This window comes from Lepisosteus platostomus, chromosome 3, assembly GCF_059453375.1.
Source record: "Lepisosteus platostomus isolate fLepPlt1 chromosome 3, fLepPlt1.hap1, whole genome shotgun sequence".
Taxonomy (NCBI): Eukaryota; Metazoa; Chordata; class Actinopteri; order Semionotiformes; family Lepisosteidae; genus Lepisosteus; species Lepisosteus platostomus.
Genome location: NC_142613.1, coordinates 24,260,714 through 24,288,343, shown reverse-complemented (window position 1 = coordinate 24,288,343; position 27,630 = coordinate 24,260,714). Strand labels below are relative to the sequence as shown.

At 36.4% G+C, this 27,630-nt stretch overlaps 2 protein-coding genes across 3 annotated transcripts; both read right to left on the bottom strand.

Annotated features, from left to right (window-relative positions):
- Positions 1–5,000: 5,000 nt before the first annotated feature.
- Positions 5,001–13,115, bottom strand: ttll2 (tubulin tyrosine ligase-like family, member 2). Its single transcript, XM_088625074.1, has 2 exons — positions 12,455–13,115; positions 5,001–9,389 (listed from the first exon to the last, which is right to left on the bottom strand). The coding sequence occupies exon 2, from the start codon at positions 9,363–9,365 to the stop codon at positions 7,563–7,565; it is 1,803 nt and encodes a 600-aa protein (XP_088481200.1). The 5' UTR covers positions 9,366–9,389; positions 12,455–13,115; the 3' UTR covers positions 5,001–7,562.
- A 725-nt stretch (positions 13,116–13,840) lies between these two features.
- LOC148674681 (N-acetylglucosamine transporter UNC93A-like) lies at positions 13,841–24,702 on the bottom strand. 2 transcript variants are annotated; one of them, XM_088625076.1, is made up of 8 exons: positions 24,431–24,702; positions 22,890–23,071; positions 19,414–19,643; positions 17,382–17,507; positions 16,004–16,215; positions 15,230–15,365; positions 14,664–14,795; positions 13,841–14,372 (listed from the first exon to the last, which is right to left on the bottom strand). In XM_088625076.1, the coding sequence occupies exons 1-8, from the start codon at positions 24,515–24,517 to the stop codon at positions 14,104–14,106; spliced, it is 1,374 nt and encodes a 457-aa protein (XP_088481202.1). In that variant the 5' UTR covers positions 24,518–24,702; the 3' UTR covers positions 13,841–14,103. The 2 variants fall into 2 exon arrangements, with proteins under 2 accessions (XP_088481202.1, XP_088481203.1); XM_088625077.1 differs by lacking the exon at positions 22,890–23,071.
- Positions 24,703–27,630: the final 2,928 nt, after the last annotated feature.

The window sequence follows — 27,630 nt, the reverse complement described above, 5'->3', positions numbered from 1 at the left end:
TTTGGCCACAATGCAAAACGATATGTTTGGCGTAAAAGCAACACAGCTCATCACCCTCAACACACCATCCCCACTGTCAAACATGGTGGTGGCAGCATCATGGTTTGGGCCTGCTTTTCTTCAGCAGGGACAGGGAAGATGGTTAAAATTGAGGGGAAGATGGATGCAGCCAAATACAGGACCATTCTGGATGAAAACCTGTTGGAGTCTGCAAAAGACCTGAAACTGGGACGGAGATTTATCTTCCAACAAGACAACAATGATCCCAAACATACAGCAAAATCTACAAAGGAATGGTTCACAAATAAACGTATCCAGGTGTTTGAATGGCCAAGTCAAAGTCCAGACCTGAATCCAATCGAGAATCTGTGGAAAGAGCTGAAAACTGCTGTTCACAAACGCTCTCCATCCAACCTCACTGAGCTCGAGCTGTTTTGCAAGGAAGAATGGGCAAGAATTTCAGTCTCTCGATGTGCAAAACTGATAGAGACATACCCCAAGCGACTTGCAGCTGTAATCGCAGCAAAAGGTGGCTCTACAAAGTATTAACGCAAGGGGGCCGAATAATTTTGCACGCCCCACTTTTCATTTTTTTATTAGTTAAAAAAGTTTCAAAAATCCAATAGATTTCGTTCCACTTCACAATTGTGTCCCACTTGTTGGTGATTCTTCACATAAAATAAAAAATTTATATCTTTATGTTTGAAGCCTGAAATGTGGCAAAAGGTTGAAAAGTTCAAGGGGGCCGAATACTTTCGCAAGGCACTGTATACGTGTTTTTGTTTGTGTGTGCCCTGTGATGGATTGGTGTCCCATCCAGGGTGTATCCTGCCTTATGCCTGTTGCTTGCAGGATACTGTACTGTAGGTTCTGGCAACCTTGCAACCTTGTATTAGATAAAGCAGTTAGAAGATGGATGGCTATGTCTCAATTATTGGCATAGTAGTTCCATTTCATACTGTAGGTTTTGAATACAAAAACTGTGTCAAATCATCAGTTCCTTTACATTGACTTTTTGCCATTCCTTTGTGTTTTACATGCTTTATCATATAGAAAGGATTACTATGTTAGCCCTACAAATCAATCACTAAATTTGACAGCAAAAATCAAAAGAAAGAAATTCTAATGAAACATGAGTTGTCAGATATTAATCTAATATTTAAATACACCACCAGTAAAATTTAAAATTATTTAATTCCCTAAGGTGATTAGATTTATGTTACACCACTCTCTATCAGTATATCATTACTGCAGGATATTTTATAATTATACTAATACTTATACTGAGACTAAAATTTCAAATAATTTCTCGTGGTGTTCCCAGGCGTTGGGGAACGCAGGTTTCAGAAATGGGCCATCAGAGTTACAGTGTAAAACCAAGAGGGAGACAAACTCCATTTGCTGGCAAAGCTACTTCTTCAGAGACTGAGCACATAGTTTGCAATGATCTGAAAGTGTTAGGGTAAATATTAAAGTAATTCCACTTACTGTGCTGTGCTCATTTGATATAGGGTAGAGTGCTCCCTAAATAAACATTCCTACAATTGTTTCACACTGTCACAGCTCAGTTTTTACTGAAGCTACACCTGCCCCTAAATTTACTGTCTACTTACTGTACATAAAAGTTTACACTTACAAGGAGCTTTACATCAGAATGTTGTAATATTCTGGTGTAATATATTGCTGCAATATTCACTTTATGAAGGTACATTTACTCACCTGTAGTATAGTGTAATGAGTAAGCCTGTGGAGTAATGACTTGTGGGTTGTAAGTTTAAGGCACTGCCTTAAGTGTATTTGAGTGAGGTACTTTACCCCAATTGCTCCAGTCTACCCAACTGTATAAATAGGGAACGTTTGCTGGGGGGTAGCATCTGCAATGGACTGGCATCCCATCCATTGGAGGAATCTTGTGCTGTCCATTTACTTAACACCATGGAAACCAGGATATGTCTTGGACCAATAAGATGGTCTGGCTTCGATGGTCATGATCTAATATTAACTAATATTTTTATAGCCCAACAATGTTGTCCCAGCAATATTTTGTGAACATTTATTTCTAACAAAAACACCATTGCAATCCATGACGTAAACACAATATAAAAATTCTGACACAAATAGTACTGCAAATTCTCACATGCTCAAAGTGAAGAACAGTATAATCTATACTTCCTACTGCATATACTGTACAGTGTCAAAAAATAAGTTTCAATAAGTTAAGTTTTTAATATAATCAAAAATCTTTTTCTTTTTTTTTAAACAAAAGATTTACTATTACACCGATGCTCAGACAACTCACACAAGTTATTCAAATAGTCTTGAAGTTGTGCAGTTTCCAAATAACCAGAGAGGTAGGTTTGAAAGATATAAACAAAGTTTGTGATGACTCCTGCACAAGGGGCTTTTCAACAAACCCTAATGAACATTAAGGATTTGAAACAGCATTTGTGCAACAAAATATTGGGAAAACATGCCTTGCTCGGTACTCAGTTGTTCTTCAAGTGTAAAAGCATAACATCTTGTACTGTATATGATTACTATTACTGTTATTTGCAGATGTGTGCCACATTGCTGACGAGTACATGAAAGCAATCAAAAACATGCTGCAAATACCTGACCATGTTACTAGAACGTTAACTATAACAATAATATAAAGCCTGAGTTTAAGACTGATGTGAATAGATTTCAAGAGTGACTTCGGATTTAAGTTTGGCTTACTTGTAGAGAGATAGCATTGTTAGATATATCTGATATTCAACAAAGCATAAAGAGGCTTCATTCATTCATCTTCCATCTTGGCAAGGTCTCATCTGGTAGCTCGTTAATTATAAGGAGGTAAAATAATCTAGTACATACTACACTAGGTCATACATTTTACATGTGCTGAAGGCTCAAATACTACTGATTGATTGTTTAAGTGGTGAAATATTAGTAATCAGCACATCGAGTCAAGCTAGATACTGTGCTCTCACTCTGCAAACCTAACCTTAAAATTATGCTGAATTAAGGAAAAACATTAGATAGATCTAACTGTGGAAATCTAGAAACATTAAAATACAGCCAAGACACCAGGGCTAACTCCCCTAGTTACATAAACAGGTCCATTGTATCTTTAATGTCAAAGTAATTAGGCCCTTGGGTCAGCATCTCATCCAAAGTACAGCATCCCTTACAGCACAGTGTCCCTGGTCACCATACTGGGACTTTGTTTTGGAATTTCTGGTACAGTACACATGTAAGTGTGCAACCTACTAGTCTACCAGTACTACTTGTGTTCCATAGAGGCCTGCCATTTCATTACTGACCTTGATTAGCTTCTGACAAGATCAAGCAACAGGGTGGTAATGTTGCTGACAATGCAAACAGTAGCATTGTATGTCAATACAAGGGTGAATTCAAGCTGGATAATATACAGTAGCAAAGTGTGTTTTAAATTACATGAGCATAATTTATTATTTATCCAGGATGTGAAATAAGCTTTTTTGAATATAATATTGCATCAATATATTTTTATCCTTCTCATACTACATAACAGAACTGCATCAGTATGGAAAAATAATTAAAATATATGCATTGTCAAACTATAACCTTGCACCATCACCTTTTTCCCATATTCCCATCAATATATGGAGTGAGATTAACCTAATTATTTTAACGTAGCCTATTATTTATGAGGTCCTCATCTTTCTCTCTTACATAACAGAGGAGGCTGATACCCAGGCAGGCTCTGAATTTGTGACCTTACACCTGCCCATGATATGAGATAAGTAACTATAGTATAGCTACTGAGTCAAAAAACACTACAATTACTGTATAGACTAAAAGAGGACAAAAATGAAACTGGTATGAGGTTGCTATAGTATCATACATACAGTATAACACAGTGGGATTCATTTCCTTGGTAATACTTTTTAAATTCTTAATGGATTACACCTTTATTAAATCCTGAAAATAAACAATTATGAGAGTATAAATACCATTTGGAAAGGCTGCTCCCCTTTTTTAAAAACAAACATTTCTTCGTCTAACTCTTAAAATGTTACAACTGGTATTAAGTTATCAGTAAATGTTATGTCAACCCATCAGTGCATCAGTGAAAAGGTTATCTTAAAATTATACAAGGCCTGGACACTTATGTTGTAATGGTGAGCAGAGCAGTCAGGTGTGCTTCTTATTTTGAATAGTTAAGCATGTTTTAAGTGACTCTGCTTATGTTTATATATACAGCTGCAAATGTATTTGCACATTGTGGCTCAAACACAATTACTATTTGATCAAGTGTAATAAATCTTGTTCATGTACAGTATATGTCAACAGCTTCTCTAGGTCCTAATAATAGATAAACCTAACCTAATGAAAAAAATGACACAAAACATCATACTCTTTTATTTTCAATTGATGCAACTTTCAATATGTGGGAAATATACTTTGTGTGTGTTTTTCCTTCAGTGTTCTCCAGAAATGGCCGTTTTCATCACAATTAAACTGATCTCAAACCTTTGGTGAACTGACTTCTGCATCCCTACCAATTCATGTGCCAGATCTCTCATAACTGAAATTGTTACCTACTGCTTGGGCACATTGTTGACATTTTGTTATGTAGGTAGCTGCATCAGCATGTGCAGGCTGCAAAGGAACAAGTAAAGGTTTATTCAACAGTAAAAACAAAAGAGATACTGTAAAACATTTTGGCTGTGGAGCCTTCTTCAGCCTTCTTCTACTTGTTCATTTCTTTTTACTTTTTATTTAACCACTCTAATTTCCTGTTCCCCTGCCCTTATCTATCTATGTAATAGATCTATCCTTATCTACTGTATGTGATAGATAAAAAAATACTAATAGCTTAGGTGCATTTTCAATGCTTGGCAGCATACTGTACTGTATAGTGTTCGTGTAATGTTTTTTACACATGACTTTGACATAAAGTTAAAGATATATTGTGTTGATACAGTTTTTAGCATCAGCCAAAGCTGAGGAAAAAAACTCAAGAAAAAAAAAAGTTAGATTTAAAAGTTATGAATCAATATATATTTATTCATATTTGTAAAGCAGGAATGCAGAAGAGACCACGTGACAATGCCAGCACACTTGATACCAGGAGACCAACACTGCCAGGTGACAGTTGTTTTTTTGTATATTTTTGTGTAGCTACAGTAAGTGCTATATTCCTGTAAGCTTGCCAGGCCCATTAAATGAGACCTCTCTTCTCCCCCTCCTCCAAGCTAGAGTCTAAAATAAGACTGAAATCCTTTTCCTCCTCACTGGCTTTATAAGCCTCTTAATTAGGTTAGTAGAATGACTAATTTCACACTTTTTGTAACAGTTTTTATCCCTAATGTGGAATTTGGTTCCCTCTGAAGAATAAAACTGTGCCTCATGTTATGTGTTTTTCCCCCTAACAGGTGTTAATTTTCTGAAAGACACCTCTGATAACCTCACAAACCCATTACCTGTCCCTATTCATTATAGTCCTGTTATGATATAACCTTGACAGAAGTACAAAAACTAGCATTAACAAGTAGCTTACATTCAATCCTCTTAAATCTGTTATATCTATATCTATTAATGAGACAGCGTTCAGCCTGCAGTGAATGCTGGGGAGGACAGCTTTGAGTGAAGGCTGTTCTAGCAGCAGGGCAAAGACAGTCCAAGATGAGCTCTGAAAATCCAGAGTAAAGCTGGGAATTGAGCCGGCAAGGCGGAAATCTGAGATTCGAGGCAGGAGTGGACTGCTTTGAGTAAAGGCTGTTTCATCGCTGAGTGAGGGCAGTCTGCAATGAGCTCTCAGATTCCGGAATGACAAAGCTGCTTGGAGATGAAGCCAAGTTAACAGCATGAGTGAGACAGCTGGAGAAGAATCCAGAGTTCCAGACAGAAGTGGACTGCTCAGGAAAAAGCCATCACAGAGTCAGTCCGAGAGAAACCGCCCAGGGGTGGGATGAAAGGATGTGTTGGCAGTATTTCCATTGAACAGTAGTATGATGAAGTACTGCTGGATAAGCACTTCCAGAATTTAAAGGGAAAAGGGGATGATGGACTTATTCGAGTCCTATTTGGTGAGTAAGTGTCATGATCATAATCCTCCCTCTTAAGGGCGCGCCGGCTCTTTCACATTTTAGTTGACTATGTGCACCTGCCTCCTATCTTGCCTGCCCCTACTTAGTTAGGCCAGATGCTCTCTCTACTTGTGGCTCTGCATTGGAAAATGGACGCTTGGAGGCCCGCCTACCACCAAGTCACCCTACGTCTGCAGCTTGAGGGCAAAGGTCTCCTATCAGCGTCCTGACCCAGCTGAGTCCAGGGCTCAGAGCACCTGGGCTCATCATCCCTATTTTTATTCCCCGTCCCTGGACCAGATCCCTCATTTTGTTTTGTCTTTGATGGATCACCAGGTACTGGACCTCTGGACTTCTCCCTGGATTACCCCCTGGACTCCTCTGGACTTGTTCGCCATGGCCACGCAATCCCGAGCACCAGTTCACAGTCTCCACACCCCCCTGTTTGTCAACCTGGTCAGTTCCTTGCCATCTCCTCCCCGTGTCCGTTTCACTTACTTCAGGATTATACCGTCTGCATAGAATTCTGACCTGTGAATCGTTACAGTAAGAGGACAGACCGAAAGAAGGTCCAGTCTCAATGGTGAACCCTGGAAACCAGTGAGCCCTCATGAGAATGCTCCAGTTTCCCAGGGTAACCACAGGCCAAGAGATGGCGCAAGATGGTGGTCAAAAGAATTAGAGCTGTTTTAAATATTAATAGTAAAAAAAATTGTTAGAAAGAAGACATTTGTCAATTCCTCAAAAGTCCAAAGGCCTTTATCTTTAAAACTAGATACATTGTTTGTAGCCTAGAAGGCTCACTCCTGTCATTAGAAGATCATTTTTCCAAATAATCTAATAAATGAACCTTCCATAAATGTTTCCAGATCATGCCAATTTTTTAAAGAAAGTGCAGTAATGGGACTGAATCTTAATTTCAATTTTATTCTGGGGATGCCAGTAAACAATATATTCTTTTACTATGTGTGGTCATTCTACATCTGCTTCTACATTACATTGAGCAATATTTGAGTCTATATTGGTCCATGTTTTCAAAGACCTACAGTAACTTAAAAAGCAATATATATACTATAACAATATAGTTTTATGTCAAAAAGATACAGTTCAAAGCATCACTGACTTTTGTGCTTTGTTAGATAGTTTTAAATGAATGCAGGTACATCTTTGCATTCCAAACCAATTTAGATGTAACATACTGTAATTGCCTTCCTTAAAGAAGGTAGAATAATGGAATGAGAATAGTATTTATCCATCCATTTTCTAACCGCTTCATCCAATTCATGGTTATGGGGGAGCTAGAGCACAAGACAGGACACAACCTGGATGAAACACCAGTACATTGCAGGAATTAATGGTAACATTACAATATAAAAATATCCAATGGTCTGTTTGAATTGTAGTTGCCCTGCCTTGTAATTATAAATGCAGGGAAGATAAATGCACTTCTGCAAGTCTTGTAAAATGCTCGTTTTTAAAAACCTAAAAAAATGTGACTTTAAGGCCTCATCCTTTAGTGGAGCAGCATTCACTAAGGAGCGGAGGGTACCTAGGCCCCCAGAGCAATGTCCCAGAACATTCCTTTTCATCACTTATTTTGTCCAAACAAGATTCTCTTCTTTTCCTTACTTTATTTTTGTCAGAAGACATTAGTCTATTTCTAAGTCGTTGAATCTCCTGTACCACAAATTTTACATTGAGTTTCTTTTGTGAGGCTTTGAATGTGACTTCGTTAAAAGGAAATGTTAGTATGAAGTCACCAACACGAGATGGAGGTCTAATATTCTCTGGAGGGTTTTGGTTCCAGTGGAATGTAAGAGTTCTGTATCTTTGAATGTGAATGGGTGGTAGCGTAGAAAAACCCTGTGATGAATGCTTTAAAATAAGCTTTTTTCTGGTGAGTGACAAGTCTTTTTTTGGTGACACAGGTTTAATACTTGAGTCCTGAATTGGTACTTTGCAAAGTGGAGGACATTTAGATGCCTTTGATACTGTAACATATTCTGAGCTATATGTAGAACATGAAGCATCGCTTCTGCTTCTCCAATCTGCTTTTGAACACTGTAATTCTATAGATTTGAGTTGTTTTGTTTCATCAAAGTGTAACTCACTGCTAAAGTTTAGTTTGTCCAAAAAAGATTTACTACTGTTTGTGTTGTGTGATGTAGAAATGCACTTTGGAAGTAACAGCACTGGAGGATATGTTGATTCCAGAGCCTGTGCACTGGACTTGCAAGGATGTCTATACTGTTCCCTCAAGTAACCACTCTGTCTAAGGCTGTCTATTTTCTTGTAGTTCAGTAAATCAACTAGGTCATGGAGAAGTCTTTTCTTCACAGTCACATCTGCAGCACAGTCCAGAGACAGCGCTGGGCTGTAGTTCACCTCCAAGAGCCAAGGTTTGATGCTGTCATCGATCAAGATGTCAAATCCAAAAAGCTCAATACAGTTGGGGCTGAATGGAAGAGAAGGCGCTATTGTAAGCACAGTGAGAGTTACTATGCTGTTGATTCCCTGCCATAGAAGGATCTCATCAAAATTCTGGCTGTGCAGAAAGCAACGGAACTTACTCATGGTCCACTTACAACCTGGACCTACTCTCTCTTTGTCTGTAGTATAAGATGGGCCAAACTTGTTGATACTAGTGTTGGTCAGATGAGAATACAAATTGTCTAGGCAAGTCAATTGGTATTTCTCTGTTGCAAAACGTACCAGACCCTCTTGGTAAATGTAAATCGTGAGAGGGTGAAAACTTCTCACACAAACATAAATCCGAAGGTCAAACTTGTACCCAGAGATCAATAGAGGATTGCTGATATACCTCTGTACAATGACAGAGGAGTCATATGTCAGTTTTTTAATGTCATCAAAAATAAATATACCTCTTCCCCTGGAGAGATCTACTGGCTTGCAGATCCAATACCCTGGTTTTCCTCCATTTGCTGCCTTTTCTTTTGTGTATTCTCCCAGAAATTTTGTGTAATCATTTGGAAGGATGTAAGCGGTGGGGCTAAAATCATAGAGGGCTGAGCCAAAGGTGCCCTTCATCCTTTTCAGATTCCTTGCCAACCAGTCTTTTCTTGTTATGCCCAATGTTTTGGGATGGTGGTTCAGCCTTTGCCAAGGTAATATGTTTTCAAACTCTACATCACGAAAAACAGAAGTGCGCCAATACAAATTCCAGTCACCTTCTTCTTGCTCTCGTTCACTGTATTCCTTCCATCCACGTTCCAGCAGAACCTCTCGCACCAGCTCAGGTGCATTCTCATGAAGCCGAAACACCATGGGTACAGCTTCAGCTGATGTCATGCTCTGGAATGTTTCACCTGTGGACTTGAAGTAGAAAGAGATTAATAGACACCAAAAATATAACCAAATTGATCATCATACATTCTTGGTTTAGTCGGGTGTAAGAAAAACTAAATACCTAAATAGGATAAAGTATGTACCAATACTCAACTTTTCTCAGCCAAAACAGACACATTAATAAGTAATTTACCATTAATCTCTAAAGGCACAGGTACCATGGTCAAGAAAAACATAAAGTTCACGTTTATTTGTCATTCCAGCCATATACAAGTATGCAGTGAAACTAAATATCATTCCTTCTAGTCCACGGTGCAAATACAAACAGGACACTGACATTGACATTATAGACAGGAAACACATACTGCAAAGTGCAAATAATGCATATTTCTAAGGCAAATACATACTGTAATACAATATACACTAAAACACCGGGGGAATTTAAACCCTGTTTCTGGAATTGGAGTGGGAGCAAGTAGATTCCAGGGTGTTGAGGAGCCTGACAGCCTGTAGGAAGAAGCTGTTACAGAGTATGGTGGAGCTAGCCTGTACACTGCGATATCTTTTTCCAGATGGTAGGAGGGCAAAGAGTTTATGGGAGGGGTGGGAGGAGTTGGAGGGGTCATCTACTATACTGGAGGCCCTGTGTAAGCAGTGTTTGTGATAGATGACAGAAATGGTAGGTAGGGAGGCTCCAATGATGTTTTCAGCTGTTTCCACAATTCTTGCAGGGTCTTGCTGTCTGAAGCATTGCAGTTCGCAAACCAAACAGTGATAGAGCTGGTCAAGGTGCTCTCAATGGCGTTTCTGTGGAATGTGGTAAGAATGGGCGGGAAAGGTTTTTGCTCCTCAGTCGTTGCAGGAAATAGAGACACTGCTGTGCTTTCTTGGCTAGGGAGGTGGTATTGAAGGACCAACTGAAGTCATCTGTAATGTATCTGTGTAATGTGTATCTCTTTTGTTTTATTTACGTTAAGAGATAGGTTGTTGTTTGTGCATCAGTCCACTAGTTGCTCCACCTCCTCTCTGTAAAAATCAATCCACATTAAATCCATTAACATATACTGTACATAAAGCTATGTAATAAAGTCAGGTCTAGCAGTGGTAATGTACAGTATAATACCTGTACATTATGTGGGTATCATATGAAAGCCCTCCTGGGTTGACATCTTAAAGTGCATCAATTTCCCTGTTGAAGTTTTAAACTTTAGTCATCCTGAGCAAATACTAACTATTACAGACAGTTGATAGACAGATAGACTAGATTCCAGTTTATGGGTGGATATAAAAGTGGAAATACAATTAAATAGCATGTAAATCATACAAATTAGAGGAAATTAATTCCACAATAATCTCAGTCAAGCAGGTTGCTTTAAATGATAAAATTCCATTACATGCGAGACCTGGGGAAAGGATCAAATTAAACAGATAAAGTAATTCATTAAATTTCCTACAATAACTAATAGTAGAAACAGAGGGGAGGCTAAGTAGCTAAGAAACTACAAACAGTAGCTACAGTGAGTAGTTCATGTAGCAGTGGAATGAAGTAAATCTTCTAGTTCATTTTTGAGGAGTAAGTAAGACGCAGTAGGTATCCAAAACATGTTATGAAGGGTTTTATGCCTATAAAACCCAGGTAGGCAGAGACCTGCACAGAATACTCAAGAGAAAACTGCAAGATGTAAACTAACTTTGGGACTTTAATTCCAATGGAACTTAAGCTTTTGTAAGTAGTACGTATTTCCAGCTTTCAGGAAATATCTTTCATCTTTTGAAGCTGTGATAATGAGGACATAAATAAATCTCGTATTCTAAGATATTTTCATAAGGGTTTTGAATTATACTGTACAAGTCTGCAGAAGTCTGAACTTCTAAAAAAAAGCTTCCTTGGGACATCAACTGACTTGTTTTTTCTAGTTATTTTTGTGACAAAATAACATGTCAAATGTCATTCAAAGCAAAAACATTCACAGTTGACAAGTTACAAGCAGTTTGCATAATATCTATAATAGACAGGCAATGCATGGAAGGACTGGAAATTTAATAGCACAAGAACCACACTATTTCAAAATTAGAATATAATGGTCACTCTGTGTTACAACTATTAAAACATGTGATAACCCTTGCCATCACATGTCAAATCTTCATAATAAGGAATAATGTTTACATCGATTGTATGTGTGTGATATTTTTATTCACTAAACGTTCACTTAATACTGTTTATAAAGCTAGGATCTTAGCAACCCTGTTCTTGGACTAAATTGTTTTTTTATCACCAGGATTATTTATGGTTACTAACAACAATACAGTACTTGAAAAGATCCTTTTATTCAATTGTCAGAGACCAGAGTAAGTGAATCTTCAGTATTGGTCTTTTGATTCGTTTTTCTAACACTTTTCTTACAGAAGCACCAAACCCCAGCACTCCATCATGGTGGTAACCAGCATCTGTAAAAATTCCTATAATAATAGGTATAATTCCTGTGTATTTCTAAAGGTATATTATTACAATAATACCTATAATAAAAGGTATTATTATGACTTATGATACTACTAGCACAATCAATCACAGTGGTCATCATCGGGGGCTAACATTTGACTATTAATACATACTTATCTTCAATACAATAATCTAAAAATTTTACAGTACAGTAACTATTAAAAGGAAATTAATTTTAGTTTTGTTCACCTTTAAATTCTTAAGACAATTTGCATTTATTTCTAAATAAAGCCATTAAAAATCATCAAATTACATGATTTATAGCAGTAGATTTTATTATTCTATACAGAACTACAGTATGTGTCAGATAAATAATTATTGTAACATGTCATTTAGTAACTGTATTATCCAGGCGGATGCAGAATGATTTTAGAGATGATGTACCATATCATGCCACATAATTAAAAACGCTGGATTTAAAACGCTTGCTCACTGGGTGGCTTCGGTTTTTGAGACAGAAATGCAAACACCTGTAAACTGTTATGTAACATAGACTGCGCTACCTTTTTTCTGCTTGATAGTAAGAACCAAATGTAAACTAGTACAATTTAACAAAACGTTTTTTCTTAGCTTACTAAAACACTTACTATACCTTAATTTCCCTGCAATCCAGATTTCCAGAGCAGCCTCGGTGTCGCTATTTCAGTCTGTGCACCGCTCATTGTTATTGATTGCAAAATTTCTTGCTCCTGCCTTGTAAGTGCTCCGCACCTGTTGCTAGGACGCAAAGTCGTGTGTTCGTTCATTGTGTTTTTGTGCCTACGAAAGCTGACTTCTTACTTTCTGTAATGTGGTCGATACAATACTGTACGTCAGCATTTACAGTAATTAGTTGCCTGAACATTTTTCTAATTAGTATCTTACGTTCTTTTTCTTTTTATATGCGTTCTTTTTGTGCATATACAGTATATAGAAAAAGTGATGTATATAACAATGCTAACAAACTCAAACTATAAGGTAACATGCCACATACAGTATGTACAGTATAATTACAGAGGCTTCCTAATCATATAAAATAAATAATATAAATAATTTCTCAAAAAGAGAAACAATTTAGTGAAAGCTTAGGAATTTCATGATTTCTAGCATTCAGTCTAGGAAAGAATACAATAGAATAATTTCACCCATTCACCCAAGAATTTATAATACCTTTGAGAAGTGTATAAAGTTCTCATAATATTTTGCATAAAACAGAATGCATGAGGCTTGTAAAGATGTACAGTACTTGTTTTCTCCAATTTATTTAGTTGAATTACTTTTAAAACATTAATCTACAGATACCTAAAACTGTTCTATACAGTATGTAAATTAGACATGTACTGTACATGCACACATAAACACTAACCACATTTGTATCCCTTCAAAAAGGGAGTATAGAGCCCTCCAAAAGTAAACAGCAAAGTCAAACTGTTATTTGTGCTTTTTAATCATATTTTTAATCAATTTGTATTTTGATTTAAAAATTATTACAGATGATAAATACAATATACTATACATTTTTTTTGAGTACTGTAATTCAATGCCTATACTTGGTCATATCAAAATAAAAAAATACTTTGGGGTCAACCCACTAATTTAATAAGAATGTGAATTCTTCACAAATAATTCTAAAAGCCTTATGAGTTCTTAATGGATACTCCAATTAGGTAAGCTATTACAGTAGTCTGAGTCTGATAAAATATGGTGTGTATCAAGGATGCTAACCTAGCAGTGTAGTTCAAATGGAGCCCTTGTGATGTTTCTTACATACAGTATATAGGATCCAGGTTTTCAATTTCAGTCAAATGTCTACTTTCAGCAATATCAATAACAAAATCACTAATTTGTGTAGTTAATGTTGGGAGCCATAAATGATATCTGAATATTCTTTGTTAACATGGATTGCTAAATTTTCTTTTATCAGAATACTTTTAGTGTGAAGCATGACAGATATGGATTTTTTTCTAAGTTTATAACAGATAGTATGGTAATAAGGGAGTGGTGTCAAATCCTCTCAAAGTTTAATATTCAGGTACAACATAATATGTATTATATTAGTAGAACAGAATATGAAGTCAACAATACTGCAGCATGGACGAGTTTTAAGATAAAGACTTTTGAGTGTCTCAAAGAAAACTAACCATAATAATTGTTTTTAAAGTTCACAACCAATGGGTTTTAATGTTCTTAATTCACCTGTATGCTTTGAAAAAAAAAAGAAATTCATTCAAAAAGTTTAACACGTTAACACAAAATAGTTTGCTAAAATTTTGTTTCAGAAATGATTAGCTTTTCTGGCACTTTCTTTGATACATTGTCTTCTCTCACTGTAGGATTCTTGTACTCTTTGTATTCCACCAACCCATAGAGTGCCATTGAAACAACCAGAACTCCTATCAAGACATACAGTTTAATGTCCAAACAGATTAAGTTGCTGTAAGCAAAAGCGATCACAAATCCCACCGACTCCCAGAGTCGATAATTGGCAAATGCTGCCTCCTTGTGTTCATGAAAGAGAACTCCATAGAGGGCTAGAAAAAAAAATCATTCAGGTTAGGATAGATACTGAAAATAACACTTAATTTAACTAATCTATAAATTGTAACTATAGCAATGATGAACTGATTGAAACAATTCTTATTTACATAATTACATAATATGTGTAATCCTAACTACCACTTATTTAATGAATAAGAGATTAGTGTTGTTAAAATAATCCTAACAATCCTAATTTTCAAGAATTGTGCATGAAATGTTGGTTACTGTTGTGCCAGCTGCACATGAGCAAAATCAAAGTATATCTGGGAGCTCTGGTAACTTGCCATTGGTTTGTGTCTGCCACACAGCATCTGCCATTCCCCAAAGAGCAGGAAATACAAAGAAGACTGCTAGCTGGTCTGGATGAGGTTTCCACAAGAGCAGGGCTATTATACAGCTAAAATTTGACACGGTTGCTGCAAGAGAAAAGCAGAGATACAAAATGTTTTGTGATCTTTTATATATTAACATCGTAAAGTATACAGCTGCTTGAGTACATATGTCCTTAAAGCAATAAGGTGTAAATGGGAACTTGTGAAGACTGTGCCTTGTCCTGAAACCAGTAGTAGTTTTATCAAAATCAGGGTTAAAGACAAAAAGTCTAAACAAAGATTTATGCTGAATATAAACTTTGTTTCAGGGACGTATACTGTAAAGATGATTCACCAAAGTGATTGAGAGTTTAATCTGTCAATTATTTTACATGTAAAACCTTAACCCTGGCTTCAGTTATGCTTTGATGGATCACTTTACTTTTACCACATCACAAAAACAAACGCTTATTTGTGTTCTGACAAGAAAATGATATTTAGAACACATGTAATCTTGTTCTGGAGAAAACACTTCTTACCCAAGCCAAATAAGGCTGCTCTTCCTGTATACTGTGCCAGCTTTCCAAAGGCATAGGAACATAATGAATTTGTTGCACCAAAGCAGATCATCACAAAACCAACAAAATGTATTCCCAATGCACAGGTGACATAGTACTGGAAAGATAGTTGTGAATAAAAACATAAATGTCAGTTTAAGAAAGTAACTTCCATCTAGTCATAAATAGGTTGATGTATTGTTTCCCCATGTGATTATTCAACACCTTTATTTTTGTAACTAATTAAATATTTTTTTCAAATAAGTCAATCAATACTATTTGTCCATGCAGTTTGATTTCTGCATTTTTGTTTTACTATTAAGATGAAAACATCAAATAAACTAATTTGTCAATTACTACCCAGGATAATGAAGTATAGAACAAAAATCAGTGGCTGAAACAGACAAGCCTAGGTGTACAGATATTTACAGTAAGCAAAAGAAATGCTTGTACACTTGGTCTAGGTGTGGTTAAACGTTTGGTGAAGCTTGGACATTCTTATCACTCTGCACAGTAACAGTAACAAGTATTATTAGTACTTTAAAAATAGTAATTAATTTAAAGAACATATACGTTTCATTTAATGTCAGAGCTCTGAAAAAGCACACAAAGAATATAATCTCTTTTAATACAGAAAGAAGAAACAGAGGCTGGTGGTGCTTTGCTTCTGTCTCACAATGACATTTTAAAAATAAATTGTGATTAATTCCCTATTTTTCAAAAGAGCAACTTTTCTGTTCAAGGGTGTTCTCTTACTTTGGTGTAATCTCCTGCAAGGAAGCCCTGCTCAAAACCACTGTACATTGTCAGAGGGATGAGCAGAATCTGTCGCTTGTCAGAGAGGTGTTTGAAAGTGGCCAGAAAAACTGTCCAAAATGGATCTCTGTTGTCCCTGAATTCACGAGCTGCATCTCTGTCAAGGTTGTCCAGGAAAACTGCCACAAAGATTATAGCCAGGACTCCAACACCTGCAAAGGTCACAAACACAGCCTCTGAGCTACAGTACATTATGCTGTCACAAAGGATTGAGTTGCAGAATATGGGATAAGGAGAAGCACATTCAGCAAGAATGTTGTTGAAACCTAAGAAAGTTTTGAGAAAAATGGTTGCTTTAGAAGTGAATCAACAGATTTTGACTTGTCCTGGGCAGATACAGTATCACAAAGATGAATGAACTGCTTATGAGATGGTAAATTGAGCCACCACCTCCACCGCAACTGCGTGGTATCCTGATGTCCTGGTGTCCTGATTCACTAGGGAATGGCATCTGCTGTATAAGCAACAGGTGCATAAATACAGTATTGCAGTGCAGGAAGACCAGCTACGTCCTGACGTTGCTATAAATATGAATGATTATAATTAATCTAGGTTGTTTAGTTTGTTGAATGGTTTATAGAAGGATTAGGAGAAACATGAAAATACTGAACTCAATTAACAGTCTTTCTTCTTACAGTGTATATGCATTCTATGCAAAGAAATCCATAAAGGTCTTTAACAGTAATGCTTTGTTAGACATGTACTCAGTTTTTGCAAATGCTTTGTTTTGTTTTCATTCTAACATAAATTCTCAAATGCAGATGATTAAACTCTATGCATAAATTGTATTCATTTTATGAAAAACTATATTAGCAATGCATTTTTAAAACCTAGAATTGGTTTATTAGGTTGTGGCTAACACTCAACTCCTGTGACTTCCTGGATGCCTACAGACTTTCAGTGAACCAAATGAGGAACACTTTTCTCCTCAGTAAAACTTCTGTAGGAACTTGTGTCAAAAGATGAATGGTTCTTTGGGGGCAGACTGAAAAAATACATTGTTCCTATCCCATCTCCCCTCTTGCAGTACAGGAATCCTCGCTGTCAGCCAATATTTAAAGAAATATTTCACAGGTACAAACAAGGTGGGTATAAAAATAAATAAAATAACATTTTAAAAATAAACAGAAGACTTAAATGTGTAAAAAAACATTTTACATATGAAATGAATACAATATATTTAACTCTTCAAGACCCAAGCATTGATCTGAGAAAGAAAAATGAACACTCTTTGTTATATCATGTATCATACCATTGCTACTTTTATGTAACACAGGGTCTCCCAGTGTTGAGTAACTGTACATGTGCACAAACTTACCTATATAACTGCCCAGAAGAGTATTGACTAATGTGTCTGAAGGCCTTGTTGAGTTTCCTGCAGCTTCACCAGTGTACTCACAGCTGCCTGCTCCACAGAACTTCAGGTCTTCTTCAGGTATTTCAGCTTCAGAATGAAAAATGAATACCAAGCAATATTTTTTAAAGTGCCTTTTACACAAAGGCATTCCAGAGCGCATTAGGTTGCAGAACTTTTAAAAAGATCAGTTTAAATTTAAAAGAGTGTAATGTTTCAGCAAAAGTGTTTACTGAAAAAGGAGTGTCAAAGACAAGGTTCACGTCAACTGATGGCTATAAACAGAACTATAGTATTAAAGTCATGGCCTTTGGGTACCAACAAGCCTGCAATTTCTAGCCTAAAGGAATAATAATGAATATATGGACAAATTAACTTCTGTTGATAAGGCTTACCCATCCTAACAAGGACTTTATACGTTATTATGCAGCAATACAGTATGTTGCATAACGTTTTATGGTAATCCTATAATATGCCAGAGACTATAATGTGCCAGAGACATTTTCTCAGTCTGTATACTTGTTGCTCTATATTTACACACTCAATGATTAGAAATGCCTGCATAACATCTTGGAAGATGGTTTTATGCTCTTTTTACAAAAGTGGGTAAAGCAATCAGCCGTGAAAGAAGTAAAGGAATTAATTGCCTGAAAATGCCTTTATATTTGTTGTATACAGGGAGGTAAATAAGGGAAGATTATGCATACAATACATGATTTAAAGGAGTACTGCATAGATCTTTTGGAACAGCTATTGCTTCCATCACTAAGGCCAAATGTGCTAGAGAGACTTACGCCATTGCACTAAAATACATCATGACGACAAAGGGCAAGGCATCATCAATGCTTTGATAACCAGCTTCAAGCCTATTTCCCCTATCTACAAAAACAACAAGAAAGCCTTCAGAAAAGAGTTAAGTACAGTATACTCCATGAGACAGGCATTGCAAGTTCAGTTTCAGGTCTAGGCAATGTCACCAGTCAACTGACTACTGTATGTTTCCCCAAGCGGCAGCACACAATTGGCTGAGAGTCACTGAGGAATGGGTTGAAATTAATCAGAACAGCTTTAATAATAATAATAATAATAATAATAATAATAATTGCTTACACTTACATAGCGCTTTTCTGGACACTCCACTCAAAGCGCTTTACAGGTAATGGGGACTCCCCTCCACCACCACCAATGTGCAGGATCCACCTGGATGATGCGATGGCAGCCATAGTGCGCCAGAACGCTCACCACACTTCAGCTTTCAGTGGGGAGGAGAGTAGAGTAATAAAGCCAATTCATAGATGGGGATTATTAGGAGTCCATGATTGGTAAGAGCCAATGGGAAATTTGGCCAGGACACCAGGGTTACAACCCTACTCTTTTCGAGAAACGCCCTGGGATTTTTAATGACCACAGAAAGTCAGGACCTCGGTTTTATGTCTCATCCGAAGGACGGCGCCTATTTACAGTATATTGTCCCCGTCGCTATACTGGGGCATTAGGACCCACATAGACCGCAGGGTGAGCGCCCCCTGCTGGCCCCACTAACACCTGTTCCAGCAGCAACCTTAGTTTTTTTCTCAGTACTCCCATCCAGGTACTGACCAAGCTCACACGTGCTTATTTTCAGTGGGTTGCCAGTTGTGAGTTGCAGGGTGATATGGCTGCTGCTTCTTAGCTTCTGACTCAAAACTGCTTCAACCTTAGTTGTACAACTGACAGGATTATCCTATTGGTTTCATTCTTGTTTTTTTCTGGTTGTGCCAATCTCTGACAAACATCATCAAGCTGACAGCTCTCACACAGACACCATTGGTTGCTTCCGCAGACATTTCCGTTACAGCCACAGCTAAGAGCAACACAACACTTCAATCATTCTCCTCCCCCTCGCTTATAGAAGTGTTAGTGTCCCACATCATATTTCATAGCATTTCTAATTATGACCTAAAGTTAGAACAATTCCAAAGGAAATAAGAGGATCTAATTTTATTTTTTTACTTACCAATTCCTGTATCTTGCCCAAAGATAAGAGAAGACATGAGGTTTCCCCACACTGCAGATGACTGAAATATTAAAAAGAAGATCCCAAAATATTGGTTGACAACATCGGGACCTCTCTTGTTGTCCTTTTCAGCTTGCAGGTTTCCACTAATAGTGAGGTAGGTACACTTTGCAGACCACAAAGGAGAGCCTCCTAACCCCAAAATCACAGAGGTGGTGATTAGAGTTGCCCTGAGAAAGACAAAAAACAATGTTTCAAATACTCTGACGATAGTTGGCAATATTCAGATATTAGCAGAGTTTTATTAGAAGTCCAATCAAAGAAAATATTAAATGGGAATCAACAAATATATTAGTTTGGAATTCCTGATAAGCTAAAGAGAAATTTACATACAGTGTCTTGCAAAGGTGTGCAACTCCCTGCAAAGTTTTCACCTAATGTTACTATCTGAGCTTACAATCATGGAACATTCAAATGGGACTTTATATTTAGAGAATACACAAATCTATTTATAAAAAATGGTACAGATAAATGTGCTAATCATATGCAAATCTAAAGTAAAATTCTAAAGAAATTCCATAATCTGAAGATTCTCAATTCCTTTCACTATTTTCCTTTGCTACAGCAACAGTTAGTCAAATCAAATGTAAAATAGTAATAAAATCTCAGAATGAGTGTACTGCCCTCTGTCTGTGTGTTATCAAAGTGTTTAACTTGATGTCTCAGTAAATACATTTGTCTTTGTAAGTTCAAAACTTTGTAAGTTTGTAACCAGCTACCATATCACCCTGCAACCTCACAACTGGAAACCCACTAAAGCTTAGCATGTGTGAGCACGGTCAGTACCTGGATGTAGACCACCTGAAAAAACTAAGGGTGCTGCTGGAAGAGGTGTTAGTGGGGCCAGCAGGTGGTCTGTGTGGGCCCTAATACCCCAGTATAGTGTTGGGGACACTACACTGTAAAAAGGCACCATCCTTCAGATGAGATGTAAAACTGAGGTGCTGACAGTCTTTGGGCATTAAAAATCTTGGTGTTTCTCGAAAAGAGTAGGAGTGTTACCCTGGCATCCTAGTCAAAATTCCCATTGGCCTTTACCAATCATCGCCTCCTAATAATCCCCATCTACAAATTGGTTTCATCCTCTCCACTGTTAGCTGCTGTATGGTGAGCACACAGGTGCACTATAGCTACCAACGCATCATCCAAGTTGATGTTACACGTTGGTGGTGTTGGACTCCCACTTACCTGTAAAGTGCTTTGAGTGGAGTGTCCAGAAAAGCGCTATATACAGTAAGTATGACGAATTATTATTATTAAGTTCCCTCAAATATGAAATTTCAAGCAACAAATAACATAATGTTATGATAATTTGAATTTGAAGACCAAGGAACCTTTAATTTGATTACTTACTGTACATTATTTACTTTACTTTGTTTGTGATTACAGAAGTTGCTTTGAATCATTCTTTGAGTGAAATTAAATGGAATGTGCATTATGCCACTCAAATGCTATCAAGATCAGAAAAGACTCCAAACTGAGTATTTGAATTAGCAGGGAGCTGGTTAGGCAGGCCACTGTGAAGATATCAATAATTTGAGAGATTTGCTAAATTTGTAAGATGTATGGACAATATCCCAGTCTCTACACAAAGCTGGACTTTATAGGGGGATTGTAAGAAAAAAGCCTTTACTGAAAAAGACATCTTAAATCTTGTAAGAGAGATACTGTGGCAGAGGATTTTATGGACAGACAAAGCAAAAAATTTAATTTATGGTATAAATGGAAAGCATTAAATAAGACGCAATCCATACAAAATTTATCACCTGGTGAGCATCATCCCAACTGTCAAGCATGGTGGTAACCATATTATGGATCTGCGTCTCATAAGAAGGGACTGGGACGTTTATTAAAACTAAGGTAAAAATAATAAAGAGCATAACCTGCTCAGGATTAAAACTAAAAGTGGTAAATGTAGATGTCAAGTACTGTAGATGTCTTTTAGTGGACCAGTAACAGTCCATCAATTATCCACAACAAGCTTGTCAGAAGTGTAACAAGGAAGAATGGACACTTTTACATCAACATACTGAGTCTCTTACCATGTCCTCCTGTCACCACCTTTTCTCTCTTGTACCTGCCTGATTTATCAGCAGCCATATCACTCTGCAACTCAAGAAAGGCAACCCACTGAAGCTAAGCAGGTGTGAGCCTGGTCAGTACCTGGATTGGAGAACTCCTGGGAAAAACTAAGGTTGCTGCTGGAACAGGTGTTAGTGGGGCCTGCAGGGGGCGCTCACCCTGTGGTCCATGTGGGTCCTAATGCCCCAGTATAGGGAAGGGGACACTATACTGTAAACAAGTGCCGTCCTTCGGAAGAGACATAAAACTGAGGTCCTGACTTTCTGTGGTCATTAAAAATCCCAGGGCGTTTCTCGAAAAGAGTAAGTGTGTTACCCCGGCATCCTGGTCAAAATTCCCATTGGCCCTTGCCAATCATGGCCTCCTAATAATCCCTATCTATGAATTGGCTTTATCACTTTGTTCTCCTCCCCACTTATTGCTGATGTGTGGAGAGCGTTCTTGTGCACTATGGCTGCCGTCCCATCATCCAGGTGGTGCTGCACATTGGTTGTGGTGAAGGGGAGTCCCCATTTCTTGTAAAACACTTTGAGTGGAGTGTCCAGAAAAGTGCTACAGTATATAAGTGTAAGTAATTATTATTATTATTATTATTATTATTAGTAGTAGTAGTAGTAGTATTATTATTAGTATTATTATTATTATTATATGAGATCTTTAAATAACATGACTCACAGCTGCCCATTAAGGTAATGAATCACATCTGTTAGCTTCCAGATGAGCACCAGCTGACACCATTGTAGCAGCAAGGCAAATGATTACATTAAGCTTTATTATAGATATCTAAAAGTTAGTTGGACCTTTTGTTGATGGCCAGAATACCAGAGTTTATTTTGTAGTAAACAATCAATAAAAATCAGTTTCAGTAAATACAAGACACTCACATCACTACATCCTGTCACTGTGCACTAACCAAATCCTTCTTCAAAATGTAAGTAAAAATATTTCTGTCAATATTTTATCTAAAATAAAATGGAAAATATTGGTACTGTTCCCTTCGCGTCACTGTTATTGTCATACTGATTAAACACGGGAATATTCCTTTTCTTCTTGTGTTTACTCCTTTACTTTCTATTTTCATCAAGATTACATTACATTTTTTCAAGTTTGAAATGTATTGGAAGCCTTCAGCTCAATGCTGATTGTACGTGCTCATGCTTTCTTCTACCATATGTATCATATTGAACTTTTCAAATTATCTCTTATTTTTCATCAGAGTAATTACTTTAAAATATGTATCATCCTGAATAAAGACACCACATAATATTGGTGGCTTCAACCAGAACAGGCAAAAATGTATTTATAGACATAGTAAAGAAGTAATTGGAATTTACCAGCCAGGGTAGAAGTTGCCGACTGAATATGCCACATAGCAAGCCATGGATGCAACAATGGTCCATTTGCAGCCCAAATTCTTAATAAGAATGGGTGGTAAGAACATTGAAGACAGGATGATAGATGCATAGATGACACTCAGAGATGCTACACCCATCCCTTCACTGGCATTAAGGCTGCTCTGAAACCAAAAACCAAAGTGCAAGTATAAGATTGAGATGATTTATTCACATTTATAGGTCCTTTTTATTATTGTTGTCATGACATAAGTTGAATTATAGCCAGAAATATTACTCTTTTAATTGTACAACTTGTATAAGGTAAATATGGCATACCAGGCACACCAAAGTAATGTATCTGAGAACCACTGACTGCAACACAATGTTACAGTAGTTTTCTTAGGAATTTAGATTTTATGTGATTGCAATTGTGTTTGAAAGAATTGCAATGAATGTACCCCAGTAGAGAGAGGCTGTTAAGGAGGAAAAATGCTGGCAATATATTATTTTCTGGTATTCGAAATAGTTTACTGGCACATGATTTATAGACCAGTCATTTACTGTATTTGATAAATTAGGGGTCTAAAAAACAAATGAACACAATAATGTTCAACAATGATTTCACAATAAAACAGTAAGTAGAGACCAATCATAAATATCATAATTACATAAAAAGTTATTTGTAAAACTGAATAAACTACTAGACCCTAAGCTGCATAGAACAAACTGGTCAAATGAAACAGTCTTGTGGTTTGCTCCCAAAACATACTTAATTTTCAGTGTTTTCAAATTATTTTGATGTATTGTTACATTTTTAACATGTGTTTTGCAGACTTTAGTCTTAACAAATTTGTTATTTTTGTTTCATGGTGGATTGAGTATTTGCTCCCATTCAATGCTGCTTGCTGTATGCAGTCTTTTTGTGCTCAGTTATACAAAATTATATTTCTCTAGTACATCAGGTTTAAAACTTACTGTATGTCTTCAGCATGATAAAGAGTAAACAATTGTCAGGCTTACTGGACTTTTCTATGTATGTTTGTGTCAGTTATAGTATAGTTAAACCATAGCTCATTTTATTCTGAGGTGTTTAATTTAGGCTCTATTTTTTGTGTATAAAAATAAAAGAGATAAGATAAAAAGAGAATATTACAGAGCTGCTTGCACCATGCTTTTCAGTAAAGAAATTAGAGAAAATTAAATTACAAAAGTCACTTCAAACATTGTATTCACTTCAAACAACAACATTTTCAAATTGTTTGTTGTTAAGTGGTTTAATTAGTTATGAAACAACAATTGATATAAAATAGGTTCCATCAAAGGTCATTTGATTTCTAAAGCTACATTTCTTTAAAAAGTACTTGTGTTTTTTTTAAATATATGCAACCTAAATAAACCTAAATGTTTGTTACGATTAGAACACTATAGCTTTCACAGCAAAATGAACTTCCCTTTTCATTGTAATGTCAATAATACTATTAATGATCCACAAAGACACTGTAGCCCTGTCAGAAACTCTCTCTTACTATGTAATGCACTACCTGTAAACTTTGAAGACCCCCATATGCAGTGAAGAGCAGCAAAAATCCAAAAGAGACAACAAGGACATTTTTCATATTTCTTCCCATTTTTTCTCAGGCTACTTATCCTCCGAGAGAAAAGGGAAACAATGCAGCTTTTTAGAACAGCAACAGGTTTCCACAGTGATTGAGACCTAATCTAAACAACTTCTGATTAGCCTTGGTGGAAAAAGAATCATTGCAAATACTATTTGAAGGCAAAGTTCAGAACAGTTAGGTGTCCTCCATAAAGTGCTGAAAACCACCCTAGAATGGATTGAGATTTATATTGGTTTCCTTATCAGCGAGGACAAGGAAATCTTATCTTTGTTTCAGGAATTTTCACTAGCTATATATAAACAATGTGGGTGTCTTAACTTGACAGCATAATAGTCACCAAAACGTTTACAGTAAAATTAAAAAATACAGTAATTTAACTTTAACACAATAACCTACAGAAATAGTCAAATATTTTTGGGAAGGCTCTACAACCAAAACATTGTGTCTCTTTTCTTTTTCTTTTGGCATGGAATAAACCTGTACCTCTTCGTTTGTCATACATTGTTAGCGAAAAAAGTCTGTCCCACGCCATGCCTTCAGCATTTCCGCTAAATGAGCTGCAGTTTGGCATTCATGAAACTAACTGTAATTTTCAATTAGTAAATATATGAACATTTATAGATTAGGTAGTGTATATTATTATTATTTTCTATTTATGGCAGGTGCCTGAAAAAAATTAGACAGTGAGGAACCAGAGTGACTACACTGTGGAATATATTTCAGTCCACTAAAAAAGTGGTTTCTCAAAATGAGCAAACATACACTTTTAAATAAAGGTGTGAGTCAAAATTGTACTTAAGTTTCTCATAGCATGTGAATTCCATGAATGTGAATGTGAATTCCATACAGATGCAGGCAGCATTAGGGAAGAGGGAGGCAGAGGTTCCGTGGACACAATATACTGTGTTTTATAGCACTGGTATGAGTGCAGGAGAGCAGTCTTGAAAGGGAGGAGAGAACATTCCTGTCCAGTGTAGCACCCTGCCTATGAAGTTCAAACTTCAGATAACACACAGAAAGTAACATATTTTGAAGTTAGTACTTTATTATTTGCAAATAACAAAACCTAACTCCATTTAACAGCTCCAAAGACAACGTGCTTTATCACAAAAATTTAACAATAATCCAGTAAGTGGCTTAAATCCTGTATGAAAAAAAAGAAGGAAGAAAACACAACGTTTCGGCTGTGGAGCCTTCTTCAGGCGTGAGGCTCACACATGAAGAAGGCTCTATGGCCGAAACGTTTCTTTCTTCTTTTTTTTCAGCATGGAATAAACCTATTACTTGTTCCTTTGCAGCCTACGCATGCTGACGCAGCTACCCACCTGAACTATTAAATCCAGTATGCTTATTAAAAGATCAACATGGAAGAACTCCTAGCTTCACAGGAGTTCTAGTATGGCTTGTTCCATAATCCAGTAACCCTCTGTGTAAAGAAATGCCTCCCTTTTCTCAATTTTAAATTTAATTCCACAAGAAGATGCCCACTGTGTTGACTTTTTCAATGCCTTTGAGAATCTTGAGTACCTTACTGAAGCCCCATCATAATCTTTGTTCAAGACCTAAAACACAGTTTTAACCTATTAACCACAGTTTTTTAGCCAGTTAGAGTAAAACATTTCTTAACATTTCTAAATCCAGGAATAACCGATTCGACGGGAATATCCTTTTGTATCTTTTGATCAAAATTGAACACAGAGTATCCCAAAATTGCTATACCAGGGGAAAACAATGTGTTCATATAGGCACCTAAGTTTTTTTTTTAATGTAAGAGTAGAATCAATCTTGAATTTATTCAAGTCTTTTATTTTTTTTGACAGATTTATGTTTGAGAACTTAACTTGATTGTTCACAATACCAGGATTGAGATGATATTTACTTGGCAGAGCAGAAGTCCTGATACAGAACTTTACATTACATAATTAACAAGTCACCACTTATGTGTATCTTTTTTCTATCAGTTTTTAATTAAACTACATCTGTTTTTATACAGTTATTTTTCAGCAGTGCTGTGCAGATCTTGAAATTTGTACCTTGCCTCCATCCTTGTTCAACTTATAATAAGGCTTTTCTACATAACATATAGCAAGAAAAAAACAGGTTCCTGCTTAACTATTTACTGTAACTCCCGGAACAATTAACAGTCACGTGTAATCGCATTGATTCTGCCACAATATTCTTGTAAAGGCTTCTTATCTAATCAGCATACAGTAGGTATGGGCATATGAGTGCCCATAATTTGGTTGTTTCCTGGAATGTAAGTGAGGCTTATTCACTAAGGTATTTTGAAAACCAATCAAATTGTCTTTTTTATAACATAATTAATCTTATTTGCGATGTGGTATTTATCTGTTTATTGGTTTAATAGTGTTCCTGTCAAGTGGTGCATTTTGACTCCACCATTACTAAAACAATTGTAAATTTTATGTTGAAAAAATATATAATGCACAAGCTGATTCTACATGTACAGCCATTAAAATATCATAACTCTTTTTTAGCCTTTTTTTATTATAATAATGATAATCTAGCATAACATTTCATAGCATTTTATTTATTGCATTTAGGTTGCTTAGTTCTAGAAAAAAAAAGAGACATATCATTTATGTGTCATTCCTTTGATATAACAACTGTTGCCAACGAGTCATTATTTGGAAAATAATTATCCATCTTGTCACACTGTTTAGATAATGTTAATACGATAATTTTATTTATAATATCTTTCAACTCTGACAAGACTTTATGCTGTATGCTGATTGTCTCTTTTTATCAACTCTGTTAGTGTGTCAACTATAGTTTAGCTATTTATGGTTTTGGAATCAGTCGAAAAACTTATTCAGGATTTTTTGTGACGTATTTGATCCAAATCAAAGTAAATTTGAAGTTTAAGTTCACAACAGTATATTGTTTTCATTTTAAAACTTTATGTACTTTTCTCTCCCATTAATCTCTCCTATCTGTGAACTGTTATCTTCCTATACATATACTGTACACGTTGTTTGTAAACTTTAGACTTTGATTCTTCTTTTAATTACCAAAACAAGGGGAAGCTCTGGACACCATGCTTCCTGATCTGTTGCTCCAAACCTGTGAAAAGAACTCTCAGCACATACTGTATTATGTAT

Bases quoted from the DNA above. Each gene is read 5' to 3' on its own strand.
- ttll2 (XM_088625074.1), bottom strand. From the start codon at position 9,365: ATGACATCAGCTGAAGCTGTACCCATGGTGTTTCGGCTTCATGAGAAT.
- LOC148674681 (XM_088625076.1), bottom strand. From the start codon at position 24,517: ATGGGAAGAAATATGAAAAATGTCCTTGTTGTCTCTTTTGGATTTTTG. The intron at 19,644-22,889 runs GTAAATTCCAAT...TGTCTTTCTCAG, and splicing joins GGCAACTTCTACCCTGGCTG to GGCAACTCTAATCACCACCT. The intron at 15,366-16,003 runs GTAAGAGAACAC...CTATCTTTCCAG, and splicing joins TTGCAGGAGATTACACCAAA to TACTATGTCACCTGTGCATT.